At 42.6% G+C, this 26896-nt stretch overlaps 1 protein-coding gene across 3 annotated transcripts in view; it reads left to right on the forward strand.

Annotated features, from left to right (window-relative positions):
- Nucleotides 1–24686, forward strand: part of EGF (epidermal growth factor) — a 221387-nt gene extending 196701 nt beyond the window's left edge. For 2 of the 3 annotated variants that reach the window (XM_073571963.1, XM_073571965.1), the window contains 2 exons: nt 3396–3471; nt 22894–24686. In XM_073571963.1, coding sequence (XP_073428064.1) covers nt 3396–3450 — 55 coding nt within the window. In that variant the 3' untranslated portion in view covers nt 3451–3471; nt 22894–24686. The remainder of the gene's footprint in view (nt 1–3395; nt 3472–22893) is intronic. The other variant, XM_073571964.1, reaches the window with a different exon arrangement.
- The last annotated feature ends 2210 nt before the right edge of the window (nt 24687–26896 follow it).

Below are 26896 nucleotides of genomic sequence, written 5' to 3' on the forward strand. Positions count from 1 at the left end.
TAAAATAAATGAATAAATAAAAAAATCTGAGTTTATAGAGAGCAGTCCCCCATTTAAGACCCTAATCTATTAACCAAAGTGTTACAATAGGTACTACTCTCTTTAAAGGACGTGACATGACAATAAATTATATACTAAGCTGAGTGTTCCTGTGTATGGGGAATTGTTAGAGATACTGAAGGTGTTGGTGGAGCGAAAAGCCCAAACATATTATGTCTGACAGCTATCTATTGTGCATGGGTGGGCTTTAGATTCTGCCACAGATTATAACAGATTGCTGGGAAGCCATGTGATAGTTATCACTGAGGATCCCTATTGGAACAGGGATCGTCTGAAGTGGGCAACCCATTTATTTAACAAATTGCATTAATGTCAGAATACAATCAATTAATCACTTATAATATGCTAGACACTTCTCACAGCCAAGCTGTGAGTCAGGGTAGTAAAGGAAAAAAAAGTATTAAAGGAGTTCGAGGTCAGAAACCAGGAGAGTATGTCATAAACAAAAGGAAGAGACAAAAGCGTAGTCAGATAATGTTCCAAGGTCAGAATTCCAGGAAGGTAGCAGATCAGAGCAGAAGGGATTAAACAGTCAGATGGCCAGAATGAGGTTCAAGGTCAGGCAACAAAAGATGAACATACAGAACGCAAGGCAAAGAGAGAACAAACCACACTCAGCTGAATGTACATCTGGCAGAGGTCTGGCAGAAACAACTCAGTTATGTAGCATGGCAAATACCTGGAATAATGAAGAGGTGGAGATAGCCAGCGCCTTCTAGTCTCAGAATGGATAGTTGAGCTGTCACTCAATACACTGCCAGCTCAGCATGCACCTGTACCAGATTGGATGGCCAAGCTGTCAATCAAAGCACTGAAAGCTCAGCTTGCCCCTGTACAAAATTGGGTGGCTGAGCTGTCAATAACTGTGTCCCAGACACACACACACACATATATATATATATATATATATATATATATAGATACATATATCGGACCATTTAAATATTTAAATCTTGGCCTGTAGTTTGAACATGCTAACTCTGAAGTCTACAAAAATGAGTAGCCCGAATTGATAGCAAATGGATACAGATTCCTACAGAGAACTGGCATGTTTTGATTGAATTTCAGCAATATAACATCTTAATAATCCCTCGCTTCCTCCATCTGTTCCTGATTTGATCATCACGTCAGAGTTATCTTAACTATCTTGAGTTGGATGACTGTATTTGCTGCAAAGCGTTCTTACGGAAAACATTACATCTCTATCAGCTGTGCAGACATGTTGTATATAGACCTCTGCATCCTCACTCATTTCAGTATCAGAAAACCTATCTTATAGCTGACATGTGGGTTAATTCGATGACATAACAAATGAAACAATGTAGGAAACCATGTGTGGTGCAGAGAGAAAGAAACTGTTATATCTGTACTACTGATCTTCTAGATGCTGCTTTGTAGCAGAAAGCTGCTTGAGTGAAGTATGATCATGCTTCTCTGTGGCTCTTTTACTTGGGTACTAAAAGGTGTAATGATACATGTAGAACTGAAGAAATTATGATTGGTTGACACAAATGCCCAATTCCCCAAAGTGTTAGAGGAGCGCTTTTATTTATCGTTAATGTATTGCCTCTAATTTTGTGTGCTCTTCGAATGATCTTATTCATTTTTATACACATTATATATTTACTTAGTTTGCAAATAGGCCAATTTTTTAAGCTAAAAATTGGGCTTGCTTGAAAGAGTTATCTGCTTTGAACACGCCCTGTTCTTAAACAAACTCCTAAGAAAAGTTACAGAAGGTGGAGCCTGAAAGCATTCAGCTGTCCTGCAGCGCCCCTTCAGGGAAAGTAAAGGATTACACAGTCAGTATTCAATTAAGTCCATTGGCTGCTCTTATAATGCACCGCCATACTCTTCTAGAGCAAGACATATTCTTCCTGTCTGCTCTTTACTGCATCTTAAATGGGGATCTTCCCCAACAGTGTATGAAATCAGGTCCAATGTAGAGAAACTGAATAACCTAGAGTTACGACATATTAAAAAGAGAGGGGGATGATAGAAGAATATATAAAACAATCAACTTTATACAATATTTGCCTTTGGGAAGCTTTATCTGACCCACACTGATGATCTTCATTGCTTTTTCCTTAAAAACTCCAATAATGTAGAAGTTAGTTGATAGTAAATCCCTCATAAATTACCCATCTCCAGCAATCTAGTACCTATAAGGGGCTGTTCACTCATCTCGTTTTGACCCTATGCTCTCTATGACCCCAACTCAATTCTCATTTCAATGTTTGTGCCAGGTGTCATGATCCAGACCAGGTTTTGAGTCCTGTCTTTCCATGTTCCCGGTCTGGTCATTTCAGGGTTAACTTTTCTCAGCCTCAGGTTTGCTATTTAGCTCTGCTGCATCCTGCAGGCGATGTCAGCTATAGTTCTGCCTTCAGCGTGTGTATCTGACTCTGGTATACCCTGATTAGTCCTGCTGTGATCCCTGACTTGCCCCGTGTCTCTTTATCCCCTCTGTCTGTCCTTACTCAGTGTTTCCCTGTAAGTTTGTTGACTCCCTGGTTTTGACTTGGCTTGCATTCGGACCTGCTTCTGTCTTTTGTCTTTGTCTTATTCGCTTCCTACCGTTGCTGATCCCCTGGCTTGCTTCTGACCACGTGTACTGCTGTGAAGTCTGATACTTCTGCTCCTGACTGTTTCTGACTCGGCCCGTCTGACCACTCTTTTTCCACCTGGTGGCGCTTGTGCTACCGCTCAGTGTTGCTATGCTGTATGCAGCCTCTCTTCCCTCACCACCACCCCCTGGTGGAGGTTGCGCTATACTGCAATGCAGTAGCATGACACCAGGAACACTCCATGGGCATGGATTATTCCTTTTTATGCCCAGTGTCTATTTGGCGAAACCAAGCCAATATGCTTTGATGAAATAATGGAGCTGTCTACATTATTCCAAATAAAGGGTTACAGTAAGAAAATACAATTTTTTAATTTTACAATGTACTTTCCACTATTTCATGGCTATAAATTGGTATACTGTATATTGCAGTATTGTATTGGAGTAATATATTGGGTGATCCTATAGCGGAAGATTCTTAGTGTGGTGTGAGCACAGTCTTATTTGTATCATCATGACTAAAAGAATTCAACATTAGCTACTTTAATCCATTCTTTGTATTCCAAAGATCAGCCTGTAGCTTATTTCCCATATACTGAAGGCTATAGAGGTCATATTGTTGTTACCTACCATGTTTTTTAAGTGATTGGTTAAGTGTAAGATAATGAAGTCCATACAGTGCAGTATAGCATTATTAGCAATGAACTTTTCCAAAGCTTTCATGCCTAGTCTGATTTGTCCATCCATCTATTTTTGTTTTTATTACAAGGCATCAGCTCAAGCAAAGCAGAAACACTGGCAGGCACCACGTCGAGCAGCATTAGCAGCAAGTAAAGCAGCCTACGGTACTGTAACTCTTTATTAATAATAAGTCACAGGGAAGGATCAAAGGGCAGATGGGATCCACTTGAGATTATCCATGAAATAATTCACATCTTCTATACATTAAGTAGCTGCCAGATTCATCCAGTGCTTTGCCCTGAACCTCAGTTCATCTTACTTCATTGTTATCCCTCAAAGTTCCCAGCTGCCTGGATATACTGGAGCTATGAGCCAGTGTTATTGTTAGCCCCGGCAGAGAACAGTTGGAGAGAAGAATCTAAATTAGGGAAATGACAAAGTGATGACATGGCGTATCTGTAAGAGCCACCAGCAAATTAGAGGCAACCCTTGTGTGTCAGGATCCTTCAGCTCGTGGTCCAGTGCACACATGGATAGAAGGCTAGCTAGAAGAGAGATAGATAGATAGATTACGATTTAGCAAGTTTTTCCACCTACAGAGAATGGAGACGTCTATAATTTGTATCATAGATACAATTCAATTGTGAGAGACAGAATCTAAAAATAAAAAAAGAAAATCACATTGTATGATTTTTAAATAATTACATTGCATTTTATTGCATGAAATAAGTATTTGATCACCTACCAACCATCAAGAATTCTGCCTCTCACAGACCTGTTAGTTTTTCATTAAGAAGCCCTCCTACTCTGAACTAATTACATGTATTAATTGCACCTGTTTGAACTTGTTACCTATAAAAATCACCTGTCTGCACACTTAATCAATCACACTCCAACCTCTCCACCATGGTCAAGATCAAAGAGCTGTTTAAAGACACCTTGAACAAAATTGTAGACCTGTTACAAGGCTGGGATGGGCTACAGGATAATAGGCAAGCAGCTTTTAAAGACACCTTGAACAAAATTGTAGACCTGTTACAAGGCTGGGATGGGCTACAGGATAATAGGCAAGCAGCTTGGTGAGAAGACAACTGTTGGCAAAATTAATATAAAATGGAAAAACCAGAAGATGACTGTCAAACTTCCTCGGTCTGGGCTCCATGTGAAATCTCGCCTCATGGGGTAAGGATGACTCTGAGAAAGGTCAGGAATCAACCAAGAACTACACAGCAGAACCTGGTCAATTACCTGAAGAGAGCTGGGATCACAGTCTCAAACTGTCACAATCCATTTTTGGATCTGTGTCAGTTTGGGCTGCTCACATTTAAACTTTTTTCATTGCTGGCCATCGGGGGTTAATGTCAGTTTTTACCCCCCCGGTGGCCGCTGATGTTACTACATGTTTAGTTAGTATGCTGGTGGTGACCACTCCCACCTTCCTATATAAGGTCACCTGAGGCATCAACTGGTGTTGGTGATACACTTCCTTTTGGATACCAACCGTGGTCAAGACAGGAGCTTTCTGGAGCAGTGGTGCTTCTGCTGTATGCTGATCTGGTGCCTTACTCTGCTGCTCAGTGCATTGCAGCAGAGAAAGCTAAGTGTTGTTTGTCTTACCTTGTCTGTTATCTTTCCTTGGTGTTATATTAGGAGAGTGCATGAGGTGTCCCTTTCCCTGTTCCCTATAGCAGGTCCCACCGTTGTAATTGTGTTCCCGATGTTCCCTTGTTTTTTTGCTGTTTGGTGACCGACCGATCATCGGGTTGAGTCAGGCAGGGCCACTCACAAACATTAGTATTAGTAACACACTACACAGTCATGGATTAAAATCCTGCACGGCATGCAAGGTCCTCCTGCTCACGCCAGCAAATGTCCAGGCCCATTTAAAGTACACCAATGACTATCTGGATGAACCAGAGGAGACATGGGAGATGGTCATGTAGTGAAATGAGATCAAAATAGAACTTTTTGGTATCAACTCGAGTCGCCGTGTTTGGATGAAGAAGGATAAGTACAGCCCCTAGAACACCATCTCAACCGTGAAGCATCATACTTTGGGGGTGCTATTGAAGCGAAGATGAATGGAGTCATGTATTGCAAGATTTTGGCCAACAACCTCCTTTCCTCAGTAAGACCATCGAATATGGTCATAGCTGAGTCTTCCAGCATGACAATGACCCAAAACACACAGCCAGGGCAACTAAGGACTTCATAAGAAGCATTTCAAGGTCCTGGAGTGGCCTAGTCAGTTTCCAGACCTGAGCCCAATAGAAAATGTTTGGACGGAGCTGAAATTCAATGATGTTCAGCGACAGCCCTGAAACCTGAATGATCTGGAGAAGATCTGTATGGAGGAGTGGGCCAAAATCCCTGCTGCAGTATGTGCAAGCTTGGTCAAGAACTACAGGAAATGTCTGCCCTTTGTAATTACAAACAAAGGCTTCTGTACCAAATATTAAGTTCTGTTTTTCTATTGTATCAAATACTTATTTCATGCAATAAAATGCTAATGAACTATGTAAAATTTATTCAATGTGATTTTCTGGATTTTTTTAAAAAGATTCTGTCTCTCACAGTTGAAGTGTACCTATGATAAAAACTACAGACATCTCCATGCTTTGTAGGTGGGAAAACTTGCAAAATCAACAGTGTACCAAAAATGTATTTTTCTCACTGTAGATACAGTGCTGTGCAAATTAATTGGAACAAAGCATTTTTTTAAGTAAAATCGTAAGTTGGTCACCAGTCAGTGATTCAAACCAGTTTTAACTGCTTTGAACAAGCACTCACACCTGTTCAAAGCAGTTAAAACTGGTTTGAATCACTGACTGGTAACCAACTTACAATTTTACTTAAAAAAATGCTTTGTCCCAATTAATTTGCACAGCACTGTAGATAGATAGATTATTTGAAGTCATGAGTAACAAGAGTAATTTGCACACTTTTTTTTACAAGTCTAAACTGTCTAAGAGGTAGATTATAAACTGCCAATAAATAAAATGTTGGTCTTCTGCTGGCAAAGATGCCAAAGGAAATGAGAAATTCCTAATTGTGCTTGATCTAATTTGCCATCTTTTGGGATATGTTTGGGAAGATAATATATTACATATATTTTGGGTTAGAATTGTTTACAGATGAGAACACATGAAAAAGTTCAGTTGACAGTAATCTACAGGTTAAGTCATGTTGAGAAAATTAATAAAATTGTTTGGTGTTGGTGACCATCAACGATGATACTGAAACTTGTGCCATTGGTTAATATACAGCTCTGGCAAAAATTAAGAGAGCACTGCACAGTTTTATAAAAATCAGCTTCTCTACATGTCTGACAGCCATTCCATTCCAGTGTCAGTTGAATTCCAACCAGAGGACAACTCATTCTACTTAATGTGCTTCTGATTATGTTATCACCTGAACCAAATCTTATTTAATGAAGGAAAATATAAAAAAAACCCTGCTGTGGTCTTCACAATCCTCTTACAATAGGACAAGCTGGATGGCAAAACAAGTGTTAGTAATGTCCCAAAAGTAATAGGAATGAAAAAATAACCATGCCAAAGGAGTTGAAAAGTCTTGAGTGAGGAAAAGAAGGGCTCAATTCTGGCTTTACTAGCAGAGGGATACAGTGAGCATCATGTTGCCTCCGTCCTTAAAATTTCTAAGACAGCAGTCCATTACAGCAAGGTCAAGCAGCAGACATTGGGGACAACAGTGCTACAGACCGGCAGAGGGTGAAAACGACTCTCCACTGACCGGGGTGACCGTCATCTTATTCGAATGTCACTCAGCAACCACAGGATGACATCAAGTGACCTCCAAAAGAAATGGCAAATGGTAACTGTGGTGAAGTGCACTGCAAGAACAGTTCGTAACAGGCTCCTAGAGGCAGGGCTCAAGTCATGTAAAGCTAGAAAAAAGCTTTTCATCAATGAGAAGCAAAGGAGAGCCTGGCTGAAGTTGCCAAAGACCATAAGGATTGAACCATAGAGGACTGGAGTAAGGTAATGCTTTGCCCAACACCTGGTCATCAAATGGTTAGACGGAGACCTGAAGAGGCGTTCAAGCCACATTATTTTGCACCCACTGTGAAATTTGGTGGAGGATTGGTGATGATCTGGGGGTGCTTCAGCAAGGCTGAAATTGGGCAGGTTAATCTTTGCAAAAGAAGTATGAATCAAGCCGCATACAAGGTTATCCTGGAAAAACATTTGATTCGTTCTGCTCAGGCAATGTTCCCCAACTCTGAGGACTGTTTTTTCCAGCAGGACAATGCGCCATGCCACCCAGCAATGTCAATCAAAGTGTGGATGAAGGACCACCACATCAAATCCCTGTCATGGCTAGCCCAATCTCTAGACCTGAACCCCATTGAAAACCTCTGGAATGTATTCAAGAGGAAGATGGATAGTCACAAGCCATCAAACAAAGAACTGCTTAAATGTTTGTACCAGGAGTGGCATAAGGTCACCCAAAAGCAGTGTGAAAGACTGGTGGAAAGCATGCCAAGACGCATGAAAGCTGTGATTATTCAACAAATATTGATTTCTGAACTCTTCCTGAGATAAAACATTAGTATTGTTGTTTCTAAATGATCGTGAACTTGTTTTCTTATCATTATTTGAGGTCTGCAAGCTCTGCATTTTTGTGTTATTTTGACTATTTCTCATTTCCTGAAAATAAATACAAAATGTAGTGCTTGGAAATTCGAAGACATGTCAGTAGTTTATAGAAAAAAAAAGAGCAATTTAAATTTTACTAAAAAATATACCTATAAATAAAAAAATCAGACAAACTGAAAATTTTGCAGTAGTCTCTTAATTTTGGCCAGAGCTGGAAATAGGAGTTATCCAATACGGCTTCTAATAAATCTCCTAATTTTAGTGGTCTGACTCTTACATACATTGGCTGGCTTCTTCAATTGGCACATCATAAAAGAAGGAATTGGAGCTACTTCTTTAAAGAGAACCTATCTGCTCTCCTGATATGTCTTTTGGTTTTAGTAAATACAGTACTTGAATTCTCCATGCAGACACAATTCTGAAGATGTTTTCTCATATCTCTGAAGTGTTTTATTCCTCTGTCAATAAATTGTAGAAAAAAAAATTCTCATTCATAAAACGTTCTCCTCTGTTTTTTGCAGCACATAGGGCTTAATTTTTTTTACCAATTTTATATTATTTTGCTGAATTTGAGGGAAAAGTAAAGAAAAATAGAAAATATGTGTATAGTTCTCACTTTGTTTATTTTTTTTATGACCACAAAGGGAAAAAAATAAATTGGGTTCCTCTTTCCGTTTAAATTTTGTTTATATATTGGACATGTTTTTTTTTCATTGATTCTAGAACAGCAATTGAGGCTGGTGAGGTCTCTTTTTTGTTAGTTTAGTTTTCTATTTTTATTTGTTCTATTTATTTTTTTCCTTTATTTCACACACTATGCCCCCCATTAGGTCTTTGAAGACCTATGAGTTTGGAGAAGAAACCCAGGGCCCACAGCACCTGCATATGGTATCACAATGTGTCTGAGGAACTTATCTCAGTACCCTAATGAGTACCTCTGGCTAGCACATGGAGGCCTGTGCAGCCCCCCAAAGAAATGCTTCCTCTCACCATTACTGACCCACTGCCAAACCGGTCATGCTGGAGGATATTGCAGGCAGCAGAACATTCTCCTCGGCATCTCCAAACTCTGTCACGTCTGTCACATGTGCTCAATGTGAATCTGCTCATTCGTGAAGAGCACAGGGCACCAGTGTCAAATCTGCCAATTTTGGTGTTCTCTGTTCTCTTGCTGTTATTACAGCCTGCATGGTTTTGTGCCCAACACCCACTTTTGGATGTTGGGTGCTCATATCACCCTCATGGAGTCTGTCACTGGTCATCCTGTTCCTTCTTGCACAAAAGAGGAGGTAATGGTCCTGCTGCTGGTTTGTTGCTCTCCTACGGCCCTCTCCACATCTCCTGGTGTACTGACCTCTCTCCTGGTATCTGCTCCATGCTCTGGGCACTGTGCTGACAGACACATCTACCCTTCTTTCCACAGCTCGCATTGTTGTGCCATCCTGGGTGAGCAGCACTACGGTGACCCTGTCCATTGCCCTGGGCGTCCAATTAAAGGGATATTTACAAGGGATAATAAAATTTGTAGAGTTTATAATAACATGTTCGTGATGCCACCTGTGGTATTCGGTCAGGGGACCAACACTGCTATGCAGTTCCTCTGGGATGGTGACAGGGCAGCAGAGATGGTTGAGCTCTTCACAGGTAGAGCTGTATCCCAGGGCAGCTTGGATGTAGATGTTAAAGGTGAGGTTGATGATGAGTGTGGTGCAGGGCAGGTGACACAGGAATGATTAGAGGACACAGCTGGGTGCAGTTTCCAAAGCTTTACTCAGAGTTCTGGTGCACACAGATACCTGCTTGGCGATGTGTTCTCCAGGTGAGGTGTCCAGCAAACTCCCAGGTAGATCAGGATACACCTTTTCAGGACTCCTTTCTGTATATGCCTCTCCTGGCCGTCTCACTGTGCTGGCTTTCACGGGTGGACTTCTCACTACCCTTGCCCCAAGGATCCCTTCTCCTTCCTGGAGCTTCCTTCAATCTGTTCCTTTCTCCAGCTTCTCCTGACAGGGAGCTGCTTCACAACACGTCTCTCCACTTTCCTTCCACTCTCTGAATTGTTCTTTCCCTTTCAGCTTTCTCTCTGCAGCTCCTTCTGACAGGGAGCTGCCTCACAGCACGTTTGTACACCAAGCTGCTCCACCTCGTCACAGTAACCCTTCACGGAGCAGTCCCTATCTAATGTATTCAAAACCTGAACATGTGAACAGTGTCTAAATGGACAGGATACAGACAGGCGCCTCCTAGTATGGGCTCGTGGTGCAAGACAGCTCATTTATATGCATGTCACACAAGAGAGGGGTGGGGTCTCCCAAACCATGCTAAGCAAGGAAAAAATGGATTAAATACATATGTGACATGCACAAATGTGAACAAGTCTGTCAGACAGTGTTCACACCACCCACTGACTGAAACACAACAAGAAAACATAAAATGACAAATTTGCAAAAATACTCTGCAGTAAAAATTTGACAGTAATCAGCAAGTGCTGGATAACAAATACAGGGTATTTAGTCGATAGGTTTTTTGCAAAAAATGTACACCAAGCTGCTTCACCTTGTCACAGTAACCCTTCACGGAGCAGGCCCTATCTAATGTATTCAAAACCTGAACATGTGAACAGTGTCTAAAAGGACAGGATACAGACAGACACCGCCTAGTATGGGCTCGTGGTGCAAGACAACTCATTTATGTGCATGTCACACAAGAGAGGGGTGGGGTCTCCCAAACCATGCTAAGCAAGGAAAAAATGGATTAAAAACATATGTGACATGCACAAATGTGAACAAGTCTGTCAGACAGTGTTCACACCACCCACTGACTGAAACACAACAAGAAAACACAAAATGACAAATTTGCAAAAATACTCTGCAGTAAAAATTTGACAGTAATCAGCAAGTGCTGGATAACAAATACAGGGTATTTAGTCGATACGTTTTTTGCAAAAAATGTACACCAAGCTGCTCCACCTCGTCACGGTAACCCTTCACGGAGCAGTCCCTATCTAATGTATTCAAAACCTGAACATGTGAACAGTGTCTAAATGGACAGGATACAGACAGGCGCCTCCTAGTATGGGCTCGTGGTGCAAGACAGCTCATTTATGTACATGTCACTCTGTGTTGGGTGCAGGTGTTAGAGTCCAGGATGGTGCTCCCTCCTTACCTGCGAGTGGGGTACCACACCTCTGGGTGAGATGCAGTACTCCTGTGGTGACTGAACCCTCAGGGGCACCACATAGACACCGCCTCATGCTACTGTACCTCTATGGGGGAGATCAATAACAAAATTCAAAGTGACCAGAACAACAGGTCTTGCTAATTGCTTATGATTTCTACCTTTCTGTTCCATTTGCACAATATCAGGAGAAATTGATTTGGTGTTGCTTCATAACTGGACAGGTTGATTTCACAGAGGTGTGATTGACATTGTGTTGTTTAAGTGTTCCCTTTATTTTTTTGAGCAGTGTAAAAAGAGTACAATGTTATGTAATCAATATCTCTGTGTATGAATTCAAATTAAATAATATGAAGAAAAGCTTTCACCATCATGTTACAACAGTTTCTCAGCATTTAGAAATATAGGAAATATAGGGTGGACAGCAGTGTGAGCAGCTTCTTCTTACTTTAGTACTAGAGATAAGCAAATGGAGTTGCAAGACCCTGGTCTAGCACACAGGTCAGGTTACAACAATGATGATGTGCCAGGCCTTCTACTCAATAGAAAAGCCGAGGATGCTGGTAGGTAGGAGGCAGTTTACAAGAATCTAGTCCAGAGGCCATGACATTCTGACCTGGCCACTGGATCAGGGTCCTGTGAATTGATTTGCTCATCTCTGTTGCTTGATTTGAAGCTTTGTACAAGTGATGGAATTTTCAGCCTTTTTTTTTTAGACCAAACACAAAGCTAATAAAAATCCACCACGCAATATCATTGTTATTCTATTTACTTATATAATTTATTTCATGATGTATATATTAATAACACAAACTTATATATAACTGTGCTGTCACACAGCCATCACAATATACACACATATCACTGAATAATTTCTGCACATAAGCTGTAGGTTACAGGAATATAAATGTCGGTAGGTGAACATAAGGCCTAGATGCAAAGAACAGTAGACCAGTGTATATTCACTGCGTAACCACTTATATCTGTTCCAGGATGCAGGTCTGCATATTAAGTTTATTTACCATACCTCGATAATTTGTATTTTCCTCCTGGGGATTTATTGTTGCATGTATGTTTTCTTACCATTAATAAAAATTGTACACAAAAGGCATATGAATCATAGTGACATTTACTGAGTAAGAGCAATGAAATGTCTTTTTGTATCTCAGGTCAGTTTTCTTATTGCTTCTAAAGCTATGCTAGTGAGCTGTGTGTCAGCTGAAGTTTTCAGTGTGTGGGGATGTGGCTCGCTTAGGTGCAGCGGGAGACAAATGTGAGACAGGTTCTTCCACAGTGCTTGCGGTTTATTCACGGCATAAACGCACAAGGCAACGTAACACCAAACAAATAGCCTTTTAGCTCAGGCAAAATAACACAAAATGTCCGTAGTTGTAGACTCAGAGCAGGAGTCTCAGCACACATGGGAGGTTTAGTCCTCCCCACACACAACTCTCTGGTTCAGGAGCAGGTCACATTATAAGGCTGTAGCCACACCCACGTTCCCAGCAGCTGACTGGTCACATGACTGTGACCTCACCACAGGTCCTTCAAACAAAAACAATAACAATATCTGGTATGCTTTACTTCTGCCTTACATTATGGAGATAAGCCATTTATGAGACACATATCTCCCATCAATTACACGACCCTTAGCCCTGCCACATACCTCCCCCCTCTGCCTAAAGCCGTGGGGCTTGGCACTTTCACCTACCAGGCAAGGGATTCTGGAGAGGGCATCGGCATTCCCATGTAGCTTCCCGGCCCTATGCTCTACATGGAAGCTGAAGTCTTGTAGGGCTAAGAACCAGCGGGTGACCCTAGCATTCTTGCCCTTGGTTTCCCTCATCCACCTGAGTGGGGCATGGTCGGATATTAACCTAAACTTCCGTCCCACCAGGTAGTACCGTAATGTGTCCACTGCCCATTTTATGGCCAAACACTCCTTCTCTACAACTGAGTAATTTCTCTCACAAGAAGTCAACTTCCTACTCAAGTAGAGAACAGGATGCTCCTCCCCACGTATCTCTTGGGAAAGGACAGCTCCTACCCCGACATCTGAGGCATCTGTCTGGAGGACAAATTCACGCTTAAAGTCTGGGGCCACCAAAACGGGCTGCTTACAAAGAGCTCCCTTCATTTCTTGGAAGGCTGACTCTGCTTCTTCGGACCAGCTGACCATCACTGACTTTGTCCCTTTAAGCAGATCAGTTAGAGGTGCAGCCATTGTGGCGAAGTTTGGGATAAACCTCCTGTAATATCCCACAATCCCCAGGAAGGCTTTAACTTGCTTCTTTGACAGAGGTCTCGGCCATGTTTGAATTGCCTCCACTTTATTGATTTGGGGTTTGATCTCGCCACGCCCCACTACATATCCGAGGTACTTGGCTTCTTCTCTCCCCAAGGCACACTTCTTCGGGTTTATTGTAAACCCCGCCTCTCTTAGAGCATCAAACACTGCTTGGACCTTTTCCAGGTGAGTCTCCCAGTCCGGGGTAAAGATGACGATATCATCCAGGTATGCGGCAGCGTATAGCTTATGAGGTGCAAGGATTCTATCCATCGCCCTCTGGAAGGTTGCTGGAGCTCCCTGTAGGCCAAACGGCATCCGGACATACTGGAAGCACCCGTCTGGTGTGGAGAATGCCGTCTTCTCCTTGGCTTCCTGTGCCATGGGGATCTGCCAATATCCCTTGGTCAGATCCAAAGTGGTTATGTACCTGGCAGGTCCAAGTCTCTCGATGAGCTCATCAATGCGTGGCATGGGATAAGCGTCGAACTTGGAGACCTCATTCAGCTTCCGGTAATCGTTGCAGAACCTCCATTCACCATCAGGTTTTGGGACCAGGACAATCGGGCTCGACCAGCCGCTCTTGGATTCCTCAATGACCCCGAGCTTCAACATACGCTGCACCTCCTTGGAGATTACCTCTCGCCGGGCCTCAGGAATACGATATGGTTTCACGTTCACCCGCACATGTGGCTCGGTCAGAATTTCGTGCTCCACCACCTTCGTGCACCCCGGCAACTCTGAGAACAGGTCGCGGTTTTTCTGGAGTAACTCCCGGCACTGCTGCTTCTGGGCCTTCGATAGAGTCTCCGCTATGGTAACGGCTCCAACCTCCCCTTCTAGGTTGCCCAGCAAGCACGGAGTTACCGCTGGCTCTCTATCTTGCCACGGCTTGATAAGGTTAACATGGTAAACCTGGTATGGCTTCCGTCTTCCGGGTTGGTGGATCTTGTAGTTTACGTCTCCAAGTTTCTCCACCACCTCATATGGCCCTTGCCACTTGGCCAAGAACTTACTTTCCACCGTCGGGATTAGCACGAGAACTCGGTCTCCCGGTTTGAACTGCCTCACTCTGGCTGACCGGTTGTAGACCCTGGCCTGAGCCTCTTGTGCCTGGCGGAGATGTTCTTTAACAATGGGCATCACCTTCGCAACCCTCTGCTGCATCAGTGCCACATGCTCAATGACGCTTCTGTGGGGCGTGACTTCGGCTTCCCAGGTTTCCTTGGCTATATCTAGGAGACCTCGCGGATACCGGCCGTACAGAAGCTCGAAGGGGGAGAACCCCGTGGAGGCCTGGGGAACTTCACGGATAGAAAACAGTAAATACGGTAAGAGACAATCCCAGTCTCTACCATCTTCCTCTATGACTTTTCTCAGCATGCTCTTCAGGGTCTTGTTAAACCTCTCAACAAGGCCATCTGACTGTGGATGGTACACTGAAGTCCTCAGCTGGGAAATTTGCAAGACTCTGCACAATTCTCTCATCACCTTGCTCATAAAAGGTGTCCCCTGGTCGGTCAGGATCTCCTTCGGCAAACCCGTCCGGGAAAACACATGGACCAGCTCACGGGCTGTACTCTTCGCAGAGGAGTTTCTCAGGGGAATGGCCTCAGGATAGCGTGTGGCATAGTCCAGGATGACTAATATATACTGATGGCCCCGAGCTGATTTAACTAAGGGACCGACCAAGTCCATGGCAATTCTCTCAAATGGCACCTCAATAATGGGCAGTGGCACAAGAGGGTTCCGAAAATGAGATGTGGGGGCAGTTAACTGACATGTCGGGCAGGACCTGCAATAGTTTACTATTTCCCGGTGACACCCAGGCCTATAGAACCTCTATACAATCCGTTCCTGGGTTTTTTCCACCCCCAGGTGTCCCCCCAAGATGTGTGAATGGGCCATGTCCAACACTTTTCGTCTATAGGGGCCTGGTACTATTAACTGCTCTGCCACCTCCTCCCTTATTTTCGTGACCCGGTACAACAATTCCCCACTCAACATAAAATGGGGAAACCTTGTGTCTGCTCCCGGCTCTTGTGCAACCCCATTAATGACGGTGACATTGTTAAAGGCTTCCCTTAGTGTGGGGTCCCTATGTTGGGCAGTCCCAAAATTCTCCCCGGCCACCCCTAACTCCGGGATGTCAGGTACAGGGGACCCTTCCTCTTCATCCCAAACAAGGACACATAAAGGGAACTCGTCTGCCTCTGGTGGTGGCGATACCTCAGTGGGGTGGATTGGTTCCCTGCTCTTGCTAGCACACTCAGAACCCATCCCCCACAGATCCCAAAACAGACAGAAATCCCGGCCAATAATTATGGGATGCAACAAGTCTCGAACAACGCCAACTTCATGCGACTCGGTGCCATGCGCCATTTCAATCTTCACCCTAGCCATAGGGTAGTCCTTTGCATCGCCATGTATGCACCGAACACCAATCTTTTTACCCGGGAGTATGTTTAGAGGAAAACTGGCCCTCACAAGGGTCACCAAGCTCCCAGAGTCCAGAAGCGCCATTACTGCTCGACCGTTCACCTTCACGGGACACGCTTGTGGCCCCTTGTTAGGTAGCGAGTTCACACTGCAAGCTGGATATGCGTAGTATGAACTATGGCGTCCCATGCTGCAGTCCATCTGCTCGGTGGTCTGGGGACAACGGGCCGCTATATGTCCTGGCCCATGACACTTCCAGCAAATAACACCCGAGGGGACCTTGGGCACCGCCTCCCCTGCCCCTTTTGACCTTGGACGCACCACCCCTTTTTGTGACTCCGCCCCCTGCTGGGACCCCCAATATGGCATGGGCTGCTTCCCCAAGGAACCTTCCATCCCCTGGTATCTCTCGACCAGCCCAACCAGTTCATCAGCATTTTGGGGATCACCCTGGGCAACCCAAGTCTGTAGAGGTCTCGGCAGAGAATGCACAAACCGATCCATCACAACTCGCTCTACCATCTGTGCAGGGGAAGCCGACTCTGGCTGCAGCCATTTCTGGACCAGGTGCAACAGGTCAAACATTTGGGAGCGCGGGGGTTTGTCCCGGTGGATAGGCCCAACGATGCACTCTCTGTGCCCTGGTAGTCATTGTTACCCCCAAGCGGGCGAGAATTTCCGCTTTTAATTTGGGATACTCTCTGGCATCTTGTACCGTCAGGTCAAAGTACGCCTTCTGGGGCTCCCCCGTTAGGTAAGGGGCCAGTACCTCCGCCCACCGCTCTGGCTGAAGTTTTTCCCTCTCAGCCACCCTCTCAAACACCGTCAGGAAGGCCTCCACATCATCCTCAGGGGTCATTTTTTGTAATGCGCGTCTTACCGCCTTCTCGACGTCGGTGGCATCAGCCCGACCTGGGGTTGGGGCGCTCGTCCTGCCCTCCTGGATGGCGGTTGCCAGAAGCTGCATCTGCTGCCGTTGTTCCTGCTGGCTCTGCTGGAACTGCTGCCGCTGCTCCTGTTGGCCTTGCTGGATCTGCTGTAACAACAGCTTGTTGGTTTCCTGCTGCAGTGCCTGGGACTGGACCAGGTGTTTCATGAGGTCCTCCATGATTCCAGGCAATGCTTGTTGCCCCGCTGCAAACTTCACCCAGGACATGCAGCAACTGTCTCAAGTCTCTGCTGGGACCGCTGCCCGCACGTGTACCACCAATAGTGGGGATGTGGCTCGCTTAGGTGCAGCGGGAGACAAATGTGAGACAGGTTCTTCCACAGTGCTTGCGGTTTATTCACGGCATAAACGCACAAGGCAACGTAACACCAAACAAATAGCCTTTTAGCTCAGGCAAAATAACACAAAATGTCCGTAGTTGTAGACTCAGAGCAGGAGTCTCAGCACACATGGGAGGTTTAGTCCTCCCCACACACAACTCCCTGGTTCAGGAGCAGGTCACATTATAAGGCTGTAGCCACACCCACGTTCCCAGCAGCTGACTGGTCACATGACTGTGACCTCACCACAGGTCCTTCAAACAAAAACAATAACAATATCTGGTATGCTTTACTTCTGCCTTACATTATGGAGATAAGCCATTTATGAGACACATATCTCCCATCAATTACACGACCCTTAGCCCTGCCACAAGTGTTATGTTCCTTTTCTGCAGTCCGAGTCTTTCGCTCACTTCCTCTTGTACATTGAGGCAGTATAAAATGGTACAAAGTCATAAAAAGAAAAAAAATATTTATAAGTAGTTGAGCCATAACATTGAAACCACCACAAGAGGTGAAGTGAAAAACATTGATTTTCTTGTGGCAATGTTACCTGTCAAGGGGTGCGATATTTGAGGCAACAAGTAAAGAGTCAGTTCTTGATGTTGATGTATTCTGAATCTGAGCAACTTTGACAAGGGCCAAATAATCAACAACACATGATGTTTATGGGGTATTACCAATTTGCAGTGGTTATTTCCCACCAAAAATGGTCCACGGAAGGAGAATCAATAACACATTCATGTATGGCTAAGACTCATTGATGAACACTTAGAATAAATGCTGACCTGTCTGGCAACTAGGACACCTTCAGAGGTTTGCTGGAGTTCGACAGGTCAGAGTTGTTTTGGTGGCAAAACCGGCATCTCTTCAATATTAGGCGCAGTGTTTAATTGTTAGGACTATTCAGTGTACAGTATATTCTTACTATATACACTGCTCAAAAAAATAAAGGGAACACTAAGATACCACATCGCAGATATCACTGAATGAAATATCGCAGCTGCAAATATTTATTCATTACATAGTGGCATGCGTTGAGAACAAGAAAACACAAAAATGATCAATGTATATCAAAATTAATATCCCATGGAGGTCTGGATTTGGAAGGATACTCAAAATCAAAGTGGAAAATCAAATTACAGGATGATCCAACTTCAGTGGAAATGCCTCAAGACAAAGAAATCATGCTCAGTAGTGTGTGCGGCCTCCATGTGCTTGTTTGACCTCCCTATGACACCTGGGCATGCTCCTGATGAGTCGGTGGATGTTGTCATAAGGGATCTCCTCCCAGACCTGGACTAAAGCATCCGACAACTCCTGGACAGTCTGTGGTGCAACGTGACGTTTGTGGATGGAGCGAGACATGATGTCCCAGATGTGCTCAATCAGATTCATGTCTGAGGAACGGGCGAGCCAATCCATAACTTCAATGCCTTCATCTTGCAGGAACTGCTGACACACTCCAGCCACATGAAGTCTGGCATTGTCCTGCATTAGGAGGAGCCCAGGGCCAACCGCACCAGCATATGGTCTCACAAGGGGTCTGAGGATCTCATCTCGGTACCTAGTGCTACCTCTGGTGAGCACATGGAGGGCTGTGCGGTCCTCCAAAGAAATGCCACCCCACACCAATATTGACCCACTGCCAAACTGGTCATGCTGAAGGATGTTGCAGGCAGAAGATCGCTCTCCACGGCGTCTCCAGACTCTGTCACGTCTGTCACATGTGCTCAGTGTGAACCTGCTTTCATCTGTAAAGAGCACAGGGCGCCAGTGGCAAATTTGCCAATCCTGGTCCTCTGTGGCAAATGCCAAGCATCCTGCACGGTGTTGGGCTGTAAGCACAACCCCCATCTCTGGACGTCGGGCACTCAGACCATCCTTATGGAGTCGGTTTCTAACTGTTTGTGCAGACACATGCACATTTGTGGCCTGCTGGAGGTCATTTTGCAGGGCTCTGGCAGTGCTCCTCCTGTTCCTCCTTGCACAAAGGCTGAGGTAGCGGTTTTGCTGCTGAGTTGTCGCCCTCCTATGGCCCCCTCCATATCTCCTGGTGTACTGGCCTGTCTCCTGCATATATACAAATTAGAACAGAATATATTGTAAATACATAGCAGGTGATCCTCAATTTTAAATCATACAAGGACCAGGGGAATGTCCCAACTGGTGCACTCGCTCAGACATAGTACACAAAAAACTGATTGTAAATCCCAAAAAGTATGTTTTGATAAAAAATCAATATTTTATTCAAGTGGACAATACATCACACAAAATTGATATTAATATAAATACAGACACAAAATAAGGTTCAAATCAGAGAAGGAACAAGCAAACAAATATGTAACTCGGGCCTTAGAGAAACATCAGGAGGTAGGAAAGTGGTTAAAGTAACATATCTATTGTAGATACAATATCCATCCATACAGCCTAAAGTGCTCTGGAACTCTTAGTGAGGGACTATGGGTAAGAGTGGCTATTGTTACTTTTGTTGACATGTTCTTTAATACATTGATTGGTGTAGGCAGATATGAGGGATCTGTTGGGAGATCCTTTGTATGATATGGCTAATTTGTAGGGCCAATATTCATTGTTTACATTGAGGCACTTGCACTTTAGGCTGTATGGATATTGTATCTACAATAGGTATTCTACTTTAACCATCTTCAAACCTCTTGATGTTTCTCTAAGGCCCGGGTTACATATTTGTTTGTTTGTTCCTTCCCTGATTTGAACCTTATTTTGTGTCTGTATTTATATTAATATCAATTTTGTCTGATGTATAGTCCACTTGAATAAAATATTGATTTTTTATCGAAACATATTTTTTGGGATTTACACTCAGTTTTTTTGTGTACCTGGCCTGTCTCCTGGTAGCACCTCCAGCCTCTGGACACTACGCTGACAGACACAGCAAACCTTCTTGCCACAGCTCACATTGATGTGCCATCCTGGATGAGCTGCACTACATGAGCCGCTTGTGTGGGTTGTAGAGTACATCTTATGCTACCACGAGTGTGAAAGCACAACCAACATTCAAAAGTGAGCAAACATCAGCCAGAAAGCATTGGCACTGAGATGTGCTCTGTGGTCCCCACCTGCAGAACCACTCCTTTATTGAGGGTGTCTTGAGAATTGCCAATAATTTCCATCTGTTGTCTATTCCATTTGCACAACAGCATGTGAAATTGATTGTCAATCAGTGTTGCTTCCTAAGTGGACAGTTTGATTTCAAAGAAGTTTGATTTACTTAGAGTTATATTCTGTTGTTTAAGTGTTCCCTTTATTTTTTTGAGCAGTCTACTAATTCTGAGAATGTGTGAAACACATTGTCCTTAGGCTAAGACTTTGGTTGAAATTGAGTTTTTTTTTTCCGGAGGAGGGCTATTTTTTTATGACATTGTATACGGTAATTGATCTATAACACTACATGTAAATTAAGCATTAATCTTTTCAAATAATTATAATAAAAAGTGAAAAAGAAATAAAAATATCTTTATATTAAACTTACTGGGCATCCATTTAATTGTCATTTACATGATGAGTGCTTGATGTTCTCATTGTGTTGATGTGGATGATCCTTTCTCACTTCAAGCAATAATAATTAGTTAATTGACTTTTTTTTTAAATTATCTCTAGCGCATATTTGTAAGGTTACTTAGCGATGCACCAGCGATCCCGACAACGATATGGATCGCTGGTGCATCGCTAAGTGGTCGCTACTGAGCTGCCACACAGGCAGATCTCACCAGTGACATAGCAGCGGTCGGGGGTTGCTACTTACCTGTCAGACTCGGCGATCCTGACATCCTCCCGTCCGCGTCCACGCGTCGCTCGTCGGCGCCACAGGAAGCTCAGCAGGAAGTGCCCGATGAGAATTGGTCCAGGATGTTCTCGCGCGACCAGCGATAATCAGCGGGGGAGCCGGTCGGAGGTAAGTATCACATAGAGCGATATTGAGACTTAAATAAGGATTGAGACAAAAAGTTCCATCGGGGACAGAGATTGTTGTAATTAGTTCCTATTTCTATATAGAATATGTTGATACTATAGAAACTACAGGAAATAAATAATTTATAAGAAAATCTTTCATTATATGTCACTCCTGTATGCTATAAATCTGCTAGAGATAAAACACCCCAATGCGGGGCAGCATGGGTGTGGTTGAGTGGTTTGCATTCTTGTCCCGCAGCATCTTATTTAGAATCTGACAACATTTGCATGATTTCCTCTGGCTACGTGATTTCCTCCGGCTACTCTGGTTTTCTCCCACACTTCAAAAATATACCAGAGGTTATTTTTGCGAGAAAAGAAACAGGGGTGTTCCCATGTGTAAGCATGCTGAGACTGACCAAGTGGAGCCAAATGATGGACAGGCTCACCTGGATGAGTTGCACAATCACAGGCACAAATCTGACAAAGGCAGACAGCAGCACTCGTATTCAATCCCAGTAGGGAAAAAAAAATCCAAAGAACAGGAAGTAAAATAATGACGATCTGAAGGCGATGTCTCGCAGGATACAGTAGAAAACTCTGTTTTTATTAATAAAACAACGCGTTTCTAGAGTGGACTCTCTTCATCAGATACAAATATGAGATGTATCGGCATAGTGCTCCGTCCCACGTATTGCAATTTACATTGACACTGCAATACATAAAACATGAGCCTACTATTCTGAAAACCAGTGGAACTTCCAAATGAGGTAACCAGAAATGTAAGAACTGTAAATGGATACATTCCGGTAGAAAGCTATTTACATCAGTTGCTACATGGGAAATTTTTTTGGTAAATTTTTTTTTAAATTTTAACAGTTCGCATGTCATTTATGTATTGCAGTGTCAATGTAAAGTGCAATGCTTGGGACGGAGCGCCATGCCAATACATCTCAGGATGAATAAACACGGGTCTAATATAGAAAATGGTATTATGAATCATAGTTTGTTGACTCATTTTTTTTTACGTGCGTGAAACCCCCCCGCCAATTTATAACTTATTATAATAGAGAAAGATAGGTGAATAGGGATCGTTTCTGGATTTGTAAATTGTCCACATTAGTTTCTGAAGGACTGAATGTATAGACCATACAGGCTGAATAGGGATACATGGATATCTGTTTGCTATTGCTAATCGCTCTGTTTAGTATCTGGGGGTATATGTTTATATTTATACCTAATTACATGGTAAGGGTTATATCATTAATGAATCGAAATACCTACACCTGCTCTATATAAGATTGCAATTCACTCAGTATGTATGTTTTTATCTTTATTTGTAACTAATGAAGAGAGCGCTCCACTCCAGAAACATCTAGTTTTATTAATAAAAAGAGAATTTTATACTATATCCTGTGAAACAGCGCCTTCAGATTGTCATTTTTTCCCTTCCTGTTCTTTAGAGAATAATTGTTTTCCTATGAAATTAACCCTAACGTGTGTTTAAAATAGGGAAAAGTAGATTGTGAGTCTGATTTCGGACAGTACTGAAGTAATTAGTGGCAGTCTCTGCACAGTGCTGCAGAATATGTCCTTACCATATAAGAAAAGGGAATGAACTAAATGAATCTTATAGTACATAATTCCAGTTTTACTGAATGTATTACATTTTTTCCCTAATATGAAATATATTATTTTCCATAACTTAATGACATGTCCTTATCACTTATAATCACATTCTGTCATGTCATGTTCACTTCATCCCCCTAATAATGCCTGCAAAAATGCTTCTGCATAACTGGAGTTCTGCAAATATTCTATGTACGTGCTGTTGACTTATCAGCATTCTTTCTTTTGTGCAGGGTCCAGTGAGGATAACAAACTGGAGAATGAATGCTATTGGTCTATGGAGCTTGTCCGAAGTACTCATTGCCCGAATCTGGACAAAAATCCATTTTTTTTGTAAATGTGATTGTGAATAAATCACATAGAATTCCACAATCCAGATTGGAAAAAAAAATCATCTCTTCTTCATTCTTTTGTGAACTGGAAGATAATGTATAGATAATCACACTTGGAATATTTGGGATGTGTGGATGAAGACTGTATATTGCTTAAAGTGCTGGTTTGTAAAATTTCCTCCACCTGGATTATTGTGATATAGCATACCACAGAGAAAAGAGTACAAAAGCCTGTTTAAAGTATCATGCAAAATTTAAATTCATTCATCATACACATAATTTTAAAATTGATATGGACCAAAATTGTTCAAAACTGAAAGACACGAACAGTATAAAGTGGATAGCACACACAATTTTATATATGAACTGGGTATTTCAAACCCCAATGGAAAACCAAAAATAGATAAGTATTGCACAAAAATGTCCCAATATAACTATGGAAACTTGTAATAAGGAGCAATTCATAAGTTGAGTATATCACATTAAACTGAAATCACCATTGGCAAATTTACCATATATAAACAGCGTAAATCACTCCAAATCAATAAAGTGCCATAGTGCTATCAAAAAGGGGGAGATCTTACCCATATAAGTCCCAGTATACCAAACGCACTGCAGCCCCAACGCACGTTTCGCGTGGGCTTCCTCAGGGGGATTATTATTGTGATGTATTATCCCTGCAAATTATAAACATGGCAAAAGTTTTTCATATTTGTTTTAGGCCTCATTCACACATCTGTGTTGCAAGCATTTGTTGTATCCATTATTTTACAGGCAAAGTACGTACCCATTATAATCTATAGTGATTTTCACATGCCTGTGTTTTTTGACAGACGGTCTGTCCATGCAAAACACAGAAACATGTCTGGTTTATTTTCAGGAAGCTCGGATGACACGGACCAATACAAGTCTATATGTCGGTGAAAAACTCGTACATTGCAAAGTATAGGAGAAGCTTTATAATTTATTTCTATATCCATCCGTGAAAAACATTAAAGTTGGACACATGGACCACACACTGATGATAAAAACAGACACGTGGACCACACCTTCTTTGTAAAAACAGACACTGACGACACACTGATGCAAAACACTGATGACACTGGAATAATTTTTTTCACGTACGTGCTTAACTCGGACATGTGAATGAGGCCTTAGAGATAACATCCCCTGAAACATGACTAAGGGTTATGTATGACACAGTACTAGTGAAACTAGATGTTCATATTTTCATTAATGTACATATTGTCTATTACTGCTGATCTAAGGCACAGTATCAAATGCAATATACATGTCCATGGTGAATCCCATAAATCATCTCTACTATCTCTAGAGCTTCTGTTAACATAGTCTACAACTATAGATATAAAATTACATTGATCATAAGATATTTAACCTAAATTACTAAGCTCATGATATTGTTCTCAATTCACAATATGCAAGGAAAATTTTCCGAGAGTTGCTTAGAACTGGATTCATATTACCTACTAGTGGTCATGCGGGTAGACATTTTTTCTAGCACTAATCCAATTGAATAACAGCACAATCAACCTCTCTGGGCTTGAAATAGGTGATAACAGAAGCTAATAGTGTTTGTTGTATTGTACAGTATGTTTATGGATAGACTTGCCCCTTTAATTTAGAGAGAAAATGCTTCAGTAAATTTATCTATTAAATAAAAATATTTCAAATTACACCTGTAGTCGAAATTTTTGACATTTCTGTATCATAAACTAAATCTCTACTAAATTAAAACAATACAAAATACCATATAATGATGCACCAAAGCACTGTCAAACTTAATAATTATCGTAATTAATGATCAATGTTATTGATTTAGGCAATTTTCACACTGTATTTTACTGATTTGTTTGCTAGAAAGCACAGGCCATAATTCATCAAAAGTGTTCATTTAGCCTCTATTCATCCGGTATAAATCTAGGTTGGCGTTTTTGCTTTTTTTTTGCTGTATGAAATAGTACAAGGAAGCCTATGGGTGACTCGGTGGTTGCAGTTAGACATATACATCCGAAGATTCCATTGCACTGTCCCCCTGAGAAAAACCTCAACACTACAGAACAGAGTTCAAAAGTGTGTCTATTTATCCAGTGTATATCAAAGCTTTTATTTGCTGTATGAAATAGTGCAAGGGAACTTGTGTGTGACTAAGTGGCTACAGTTTATCATGTACAAGTCCCAGCTAAAAGTTTGGACACACCTGTTCATGCAGTGGTTTTCTTTGTTATTATTGTAATGTGCTTTTTGTATAATCAGATTGAAGGCAGCAAACCCATGAACGAGTACATATTGAAATTAGCAGTAAAGAAACAAGCTGAAAAAACAAGAATATTTGTTAAATCTCAGATTCTTCACCATAAAGTGTCCCCTTTTTCTTGAATGACAGTTTAACACACCCTTTGGAATTCTGTCAAGCAGCTTTATTTGATCACCTGAATTTCCATCCAATGACCAGGCATGCATCTTCTAAAGTGCATTTGTGGAATCACCGGCCTTCAGACAGTATTTTTGACTGTCATGCATAGGCAGTATAGGTACAAAGTTCATTATAGTGCTGAGCCCTATACCACAGCTGTTCTAAGCCAAAATGTGACATGAACCACTAAACTAAGTAAAGAAAAATGACAGTCCATCATTACTTTCAGACATGAAGGTCAGTCAAGCTGGAGATTTGTGAGCACTTTATAGGTATCCTCAAATGCTGGTATCAATAACTATGATGCAACTTGCTCTCATGAGGACTGTTCTAGGAAAGAAAGGCCTAGAAATACCTCTGCTGCAGAGGATAAGTTCATCAGGTATGTTACCAGCCATAGAAAATCCGTATTGAAAGCACCTCAGATCACAGACCTCATAAATAACACACACATTTCAAATAGTGACATGCTACCCCATCTGATTTGCATTTAGTTTCACCATTTATGTTACAACAGAGAAATGGCAAAGTACACACCTACAGGCTATGTAAGGTCTATGTGAGGGACGCAGTGTGGCACCAGATGACATGACCTCAATAATCACCAAACATCAATCTAATGTAATAAGTTGGGCCAGAGACTGAAAGCAAAGCAGCTGTTACACATGTGGCAGTGGAACCACTGTGCTGCGATCCAGGGAGAGCCTGGAGGGCTGTAACTAAGCAAACACCTTTTTCTTCAGTAGAGCCCCTAATGTTGTGGTTAGACTTGAACCCAGGTGGATGCCAAGTGCTGCACAAGGGTGGACCCCTGAGCTGCGGCAGCGGACCCCCAAGGGGACAAGGAAGCAGGACCAGCCAAGAACTGGTTAGCAGGATGTCTGGTAGACCGAAGCGGGATCAGGCACAACCAAGACTGGTACAAGAACATAGGATTACCACAGGTAAGGGATCACAGGCATAATTGGTTCAGGTATAGGTACAGCAGGAAGGAACAGGAAAGTGCATTAGCCTTGATGCTTTTGTCAGCTACCTGGAAAAGCAGAGCAAAATCAAACTGGACAAAAAATAATGACAACCTTGCCTGGCACGTCATTTTTTGCGCGGACTGCAGATAGGCTAGGTTCTTGTGGTCAGTATAAATGATGACTGGATGGACTGATCCCTCGGGAAATTACCGCCACTCCTCTATAGCCATCTTGATGGATGACCACTCTCAGTCACCATTCGAGTAGTTGCGCTCTGGAGCAGAAAAGGCCTCCTGGATAAGAACTGCTCCTGCCCCCGAAGATGAAGCGTCTACCTGCAGAAATAATTGTTTATTCACTTCTAGTCGATGTAATTCTGGAGCAGAGGAAAAGGCCTGTTTCAGGGAAAGAAAAGCATTCTCAGCCTCTGGAGTCCATACCTTCGGATTGTCTGCTGTTATGAATGGGTACCGAGGAGGATAGCAGGACCAGGCTAAGCCAC

The sequence above is a fragment of the Dendrobates tinctorius genome, unplaced genomic scaffold (assembly GCF_039654945.1).
Source record: "Dendrobates tinctorius isolate UK_male_01 unplaced genomic scaffold, ASM3965494v1 ptg000030l, whole genome shotgun sequence".
Lineage (NCBI taxonomy): Eukaryota > Metazoa > Chordata > Amphibia > Anura > Dendrobatidae > Dendrobates > Dendrobates tinctorius.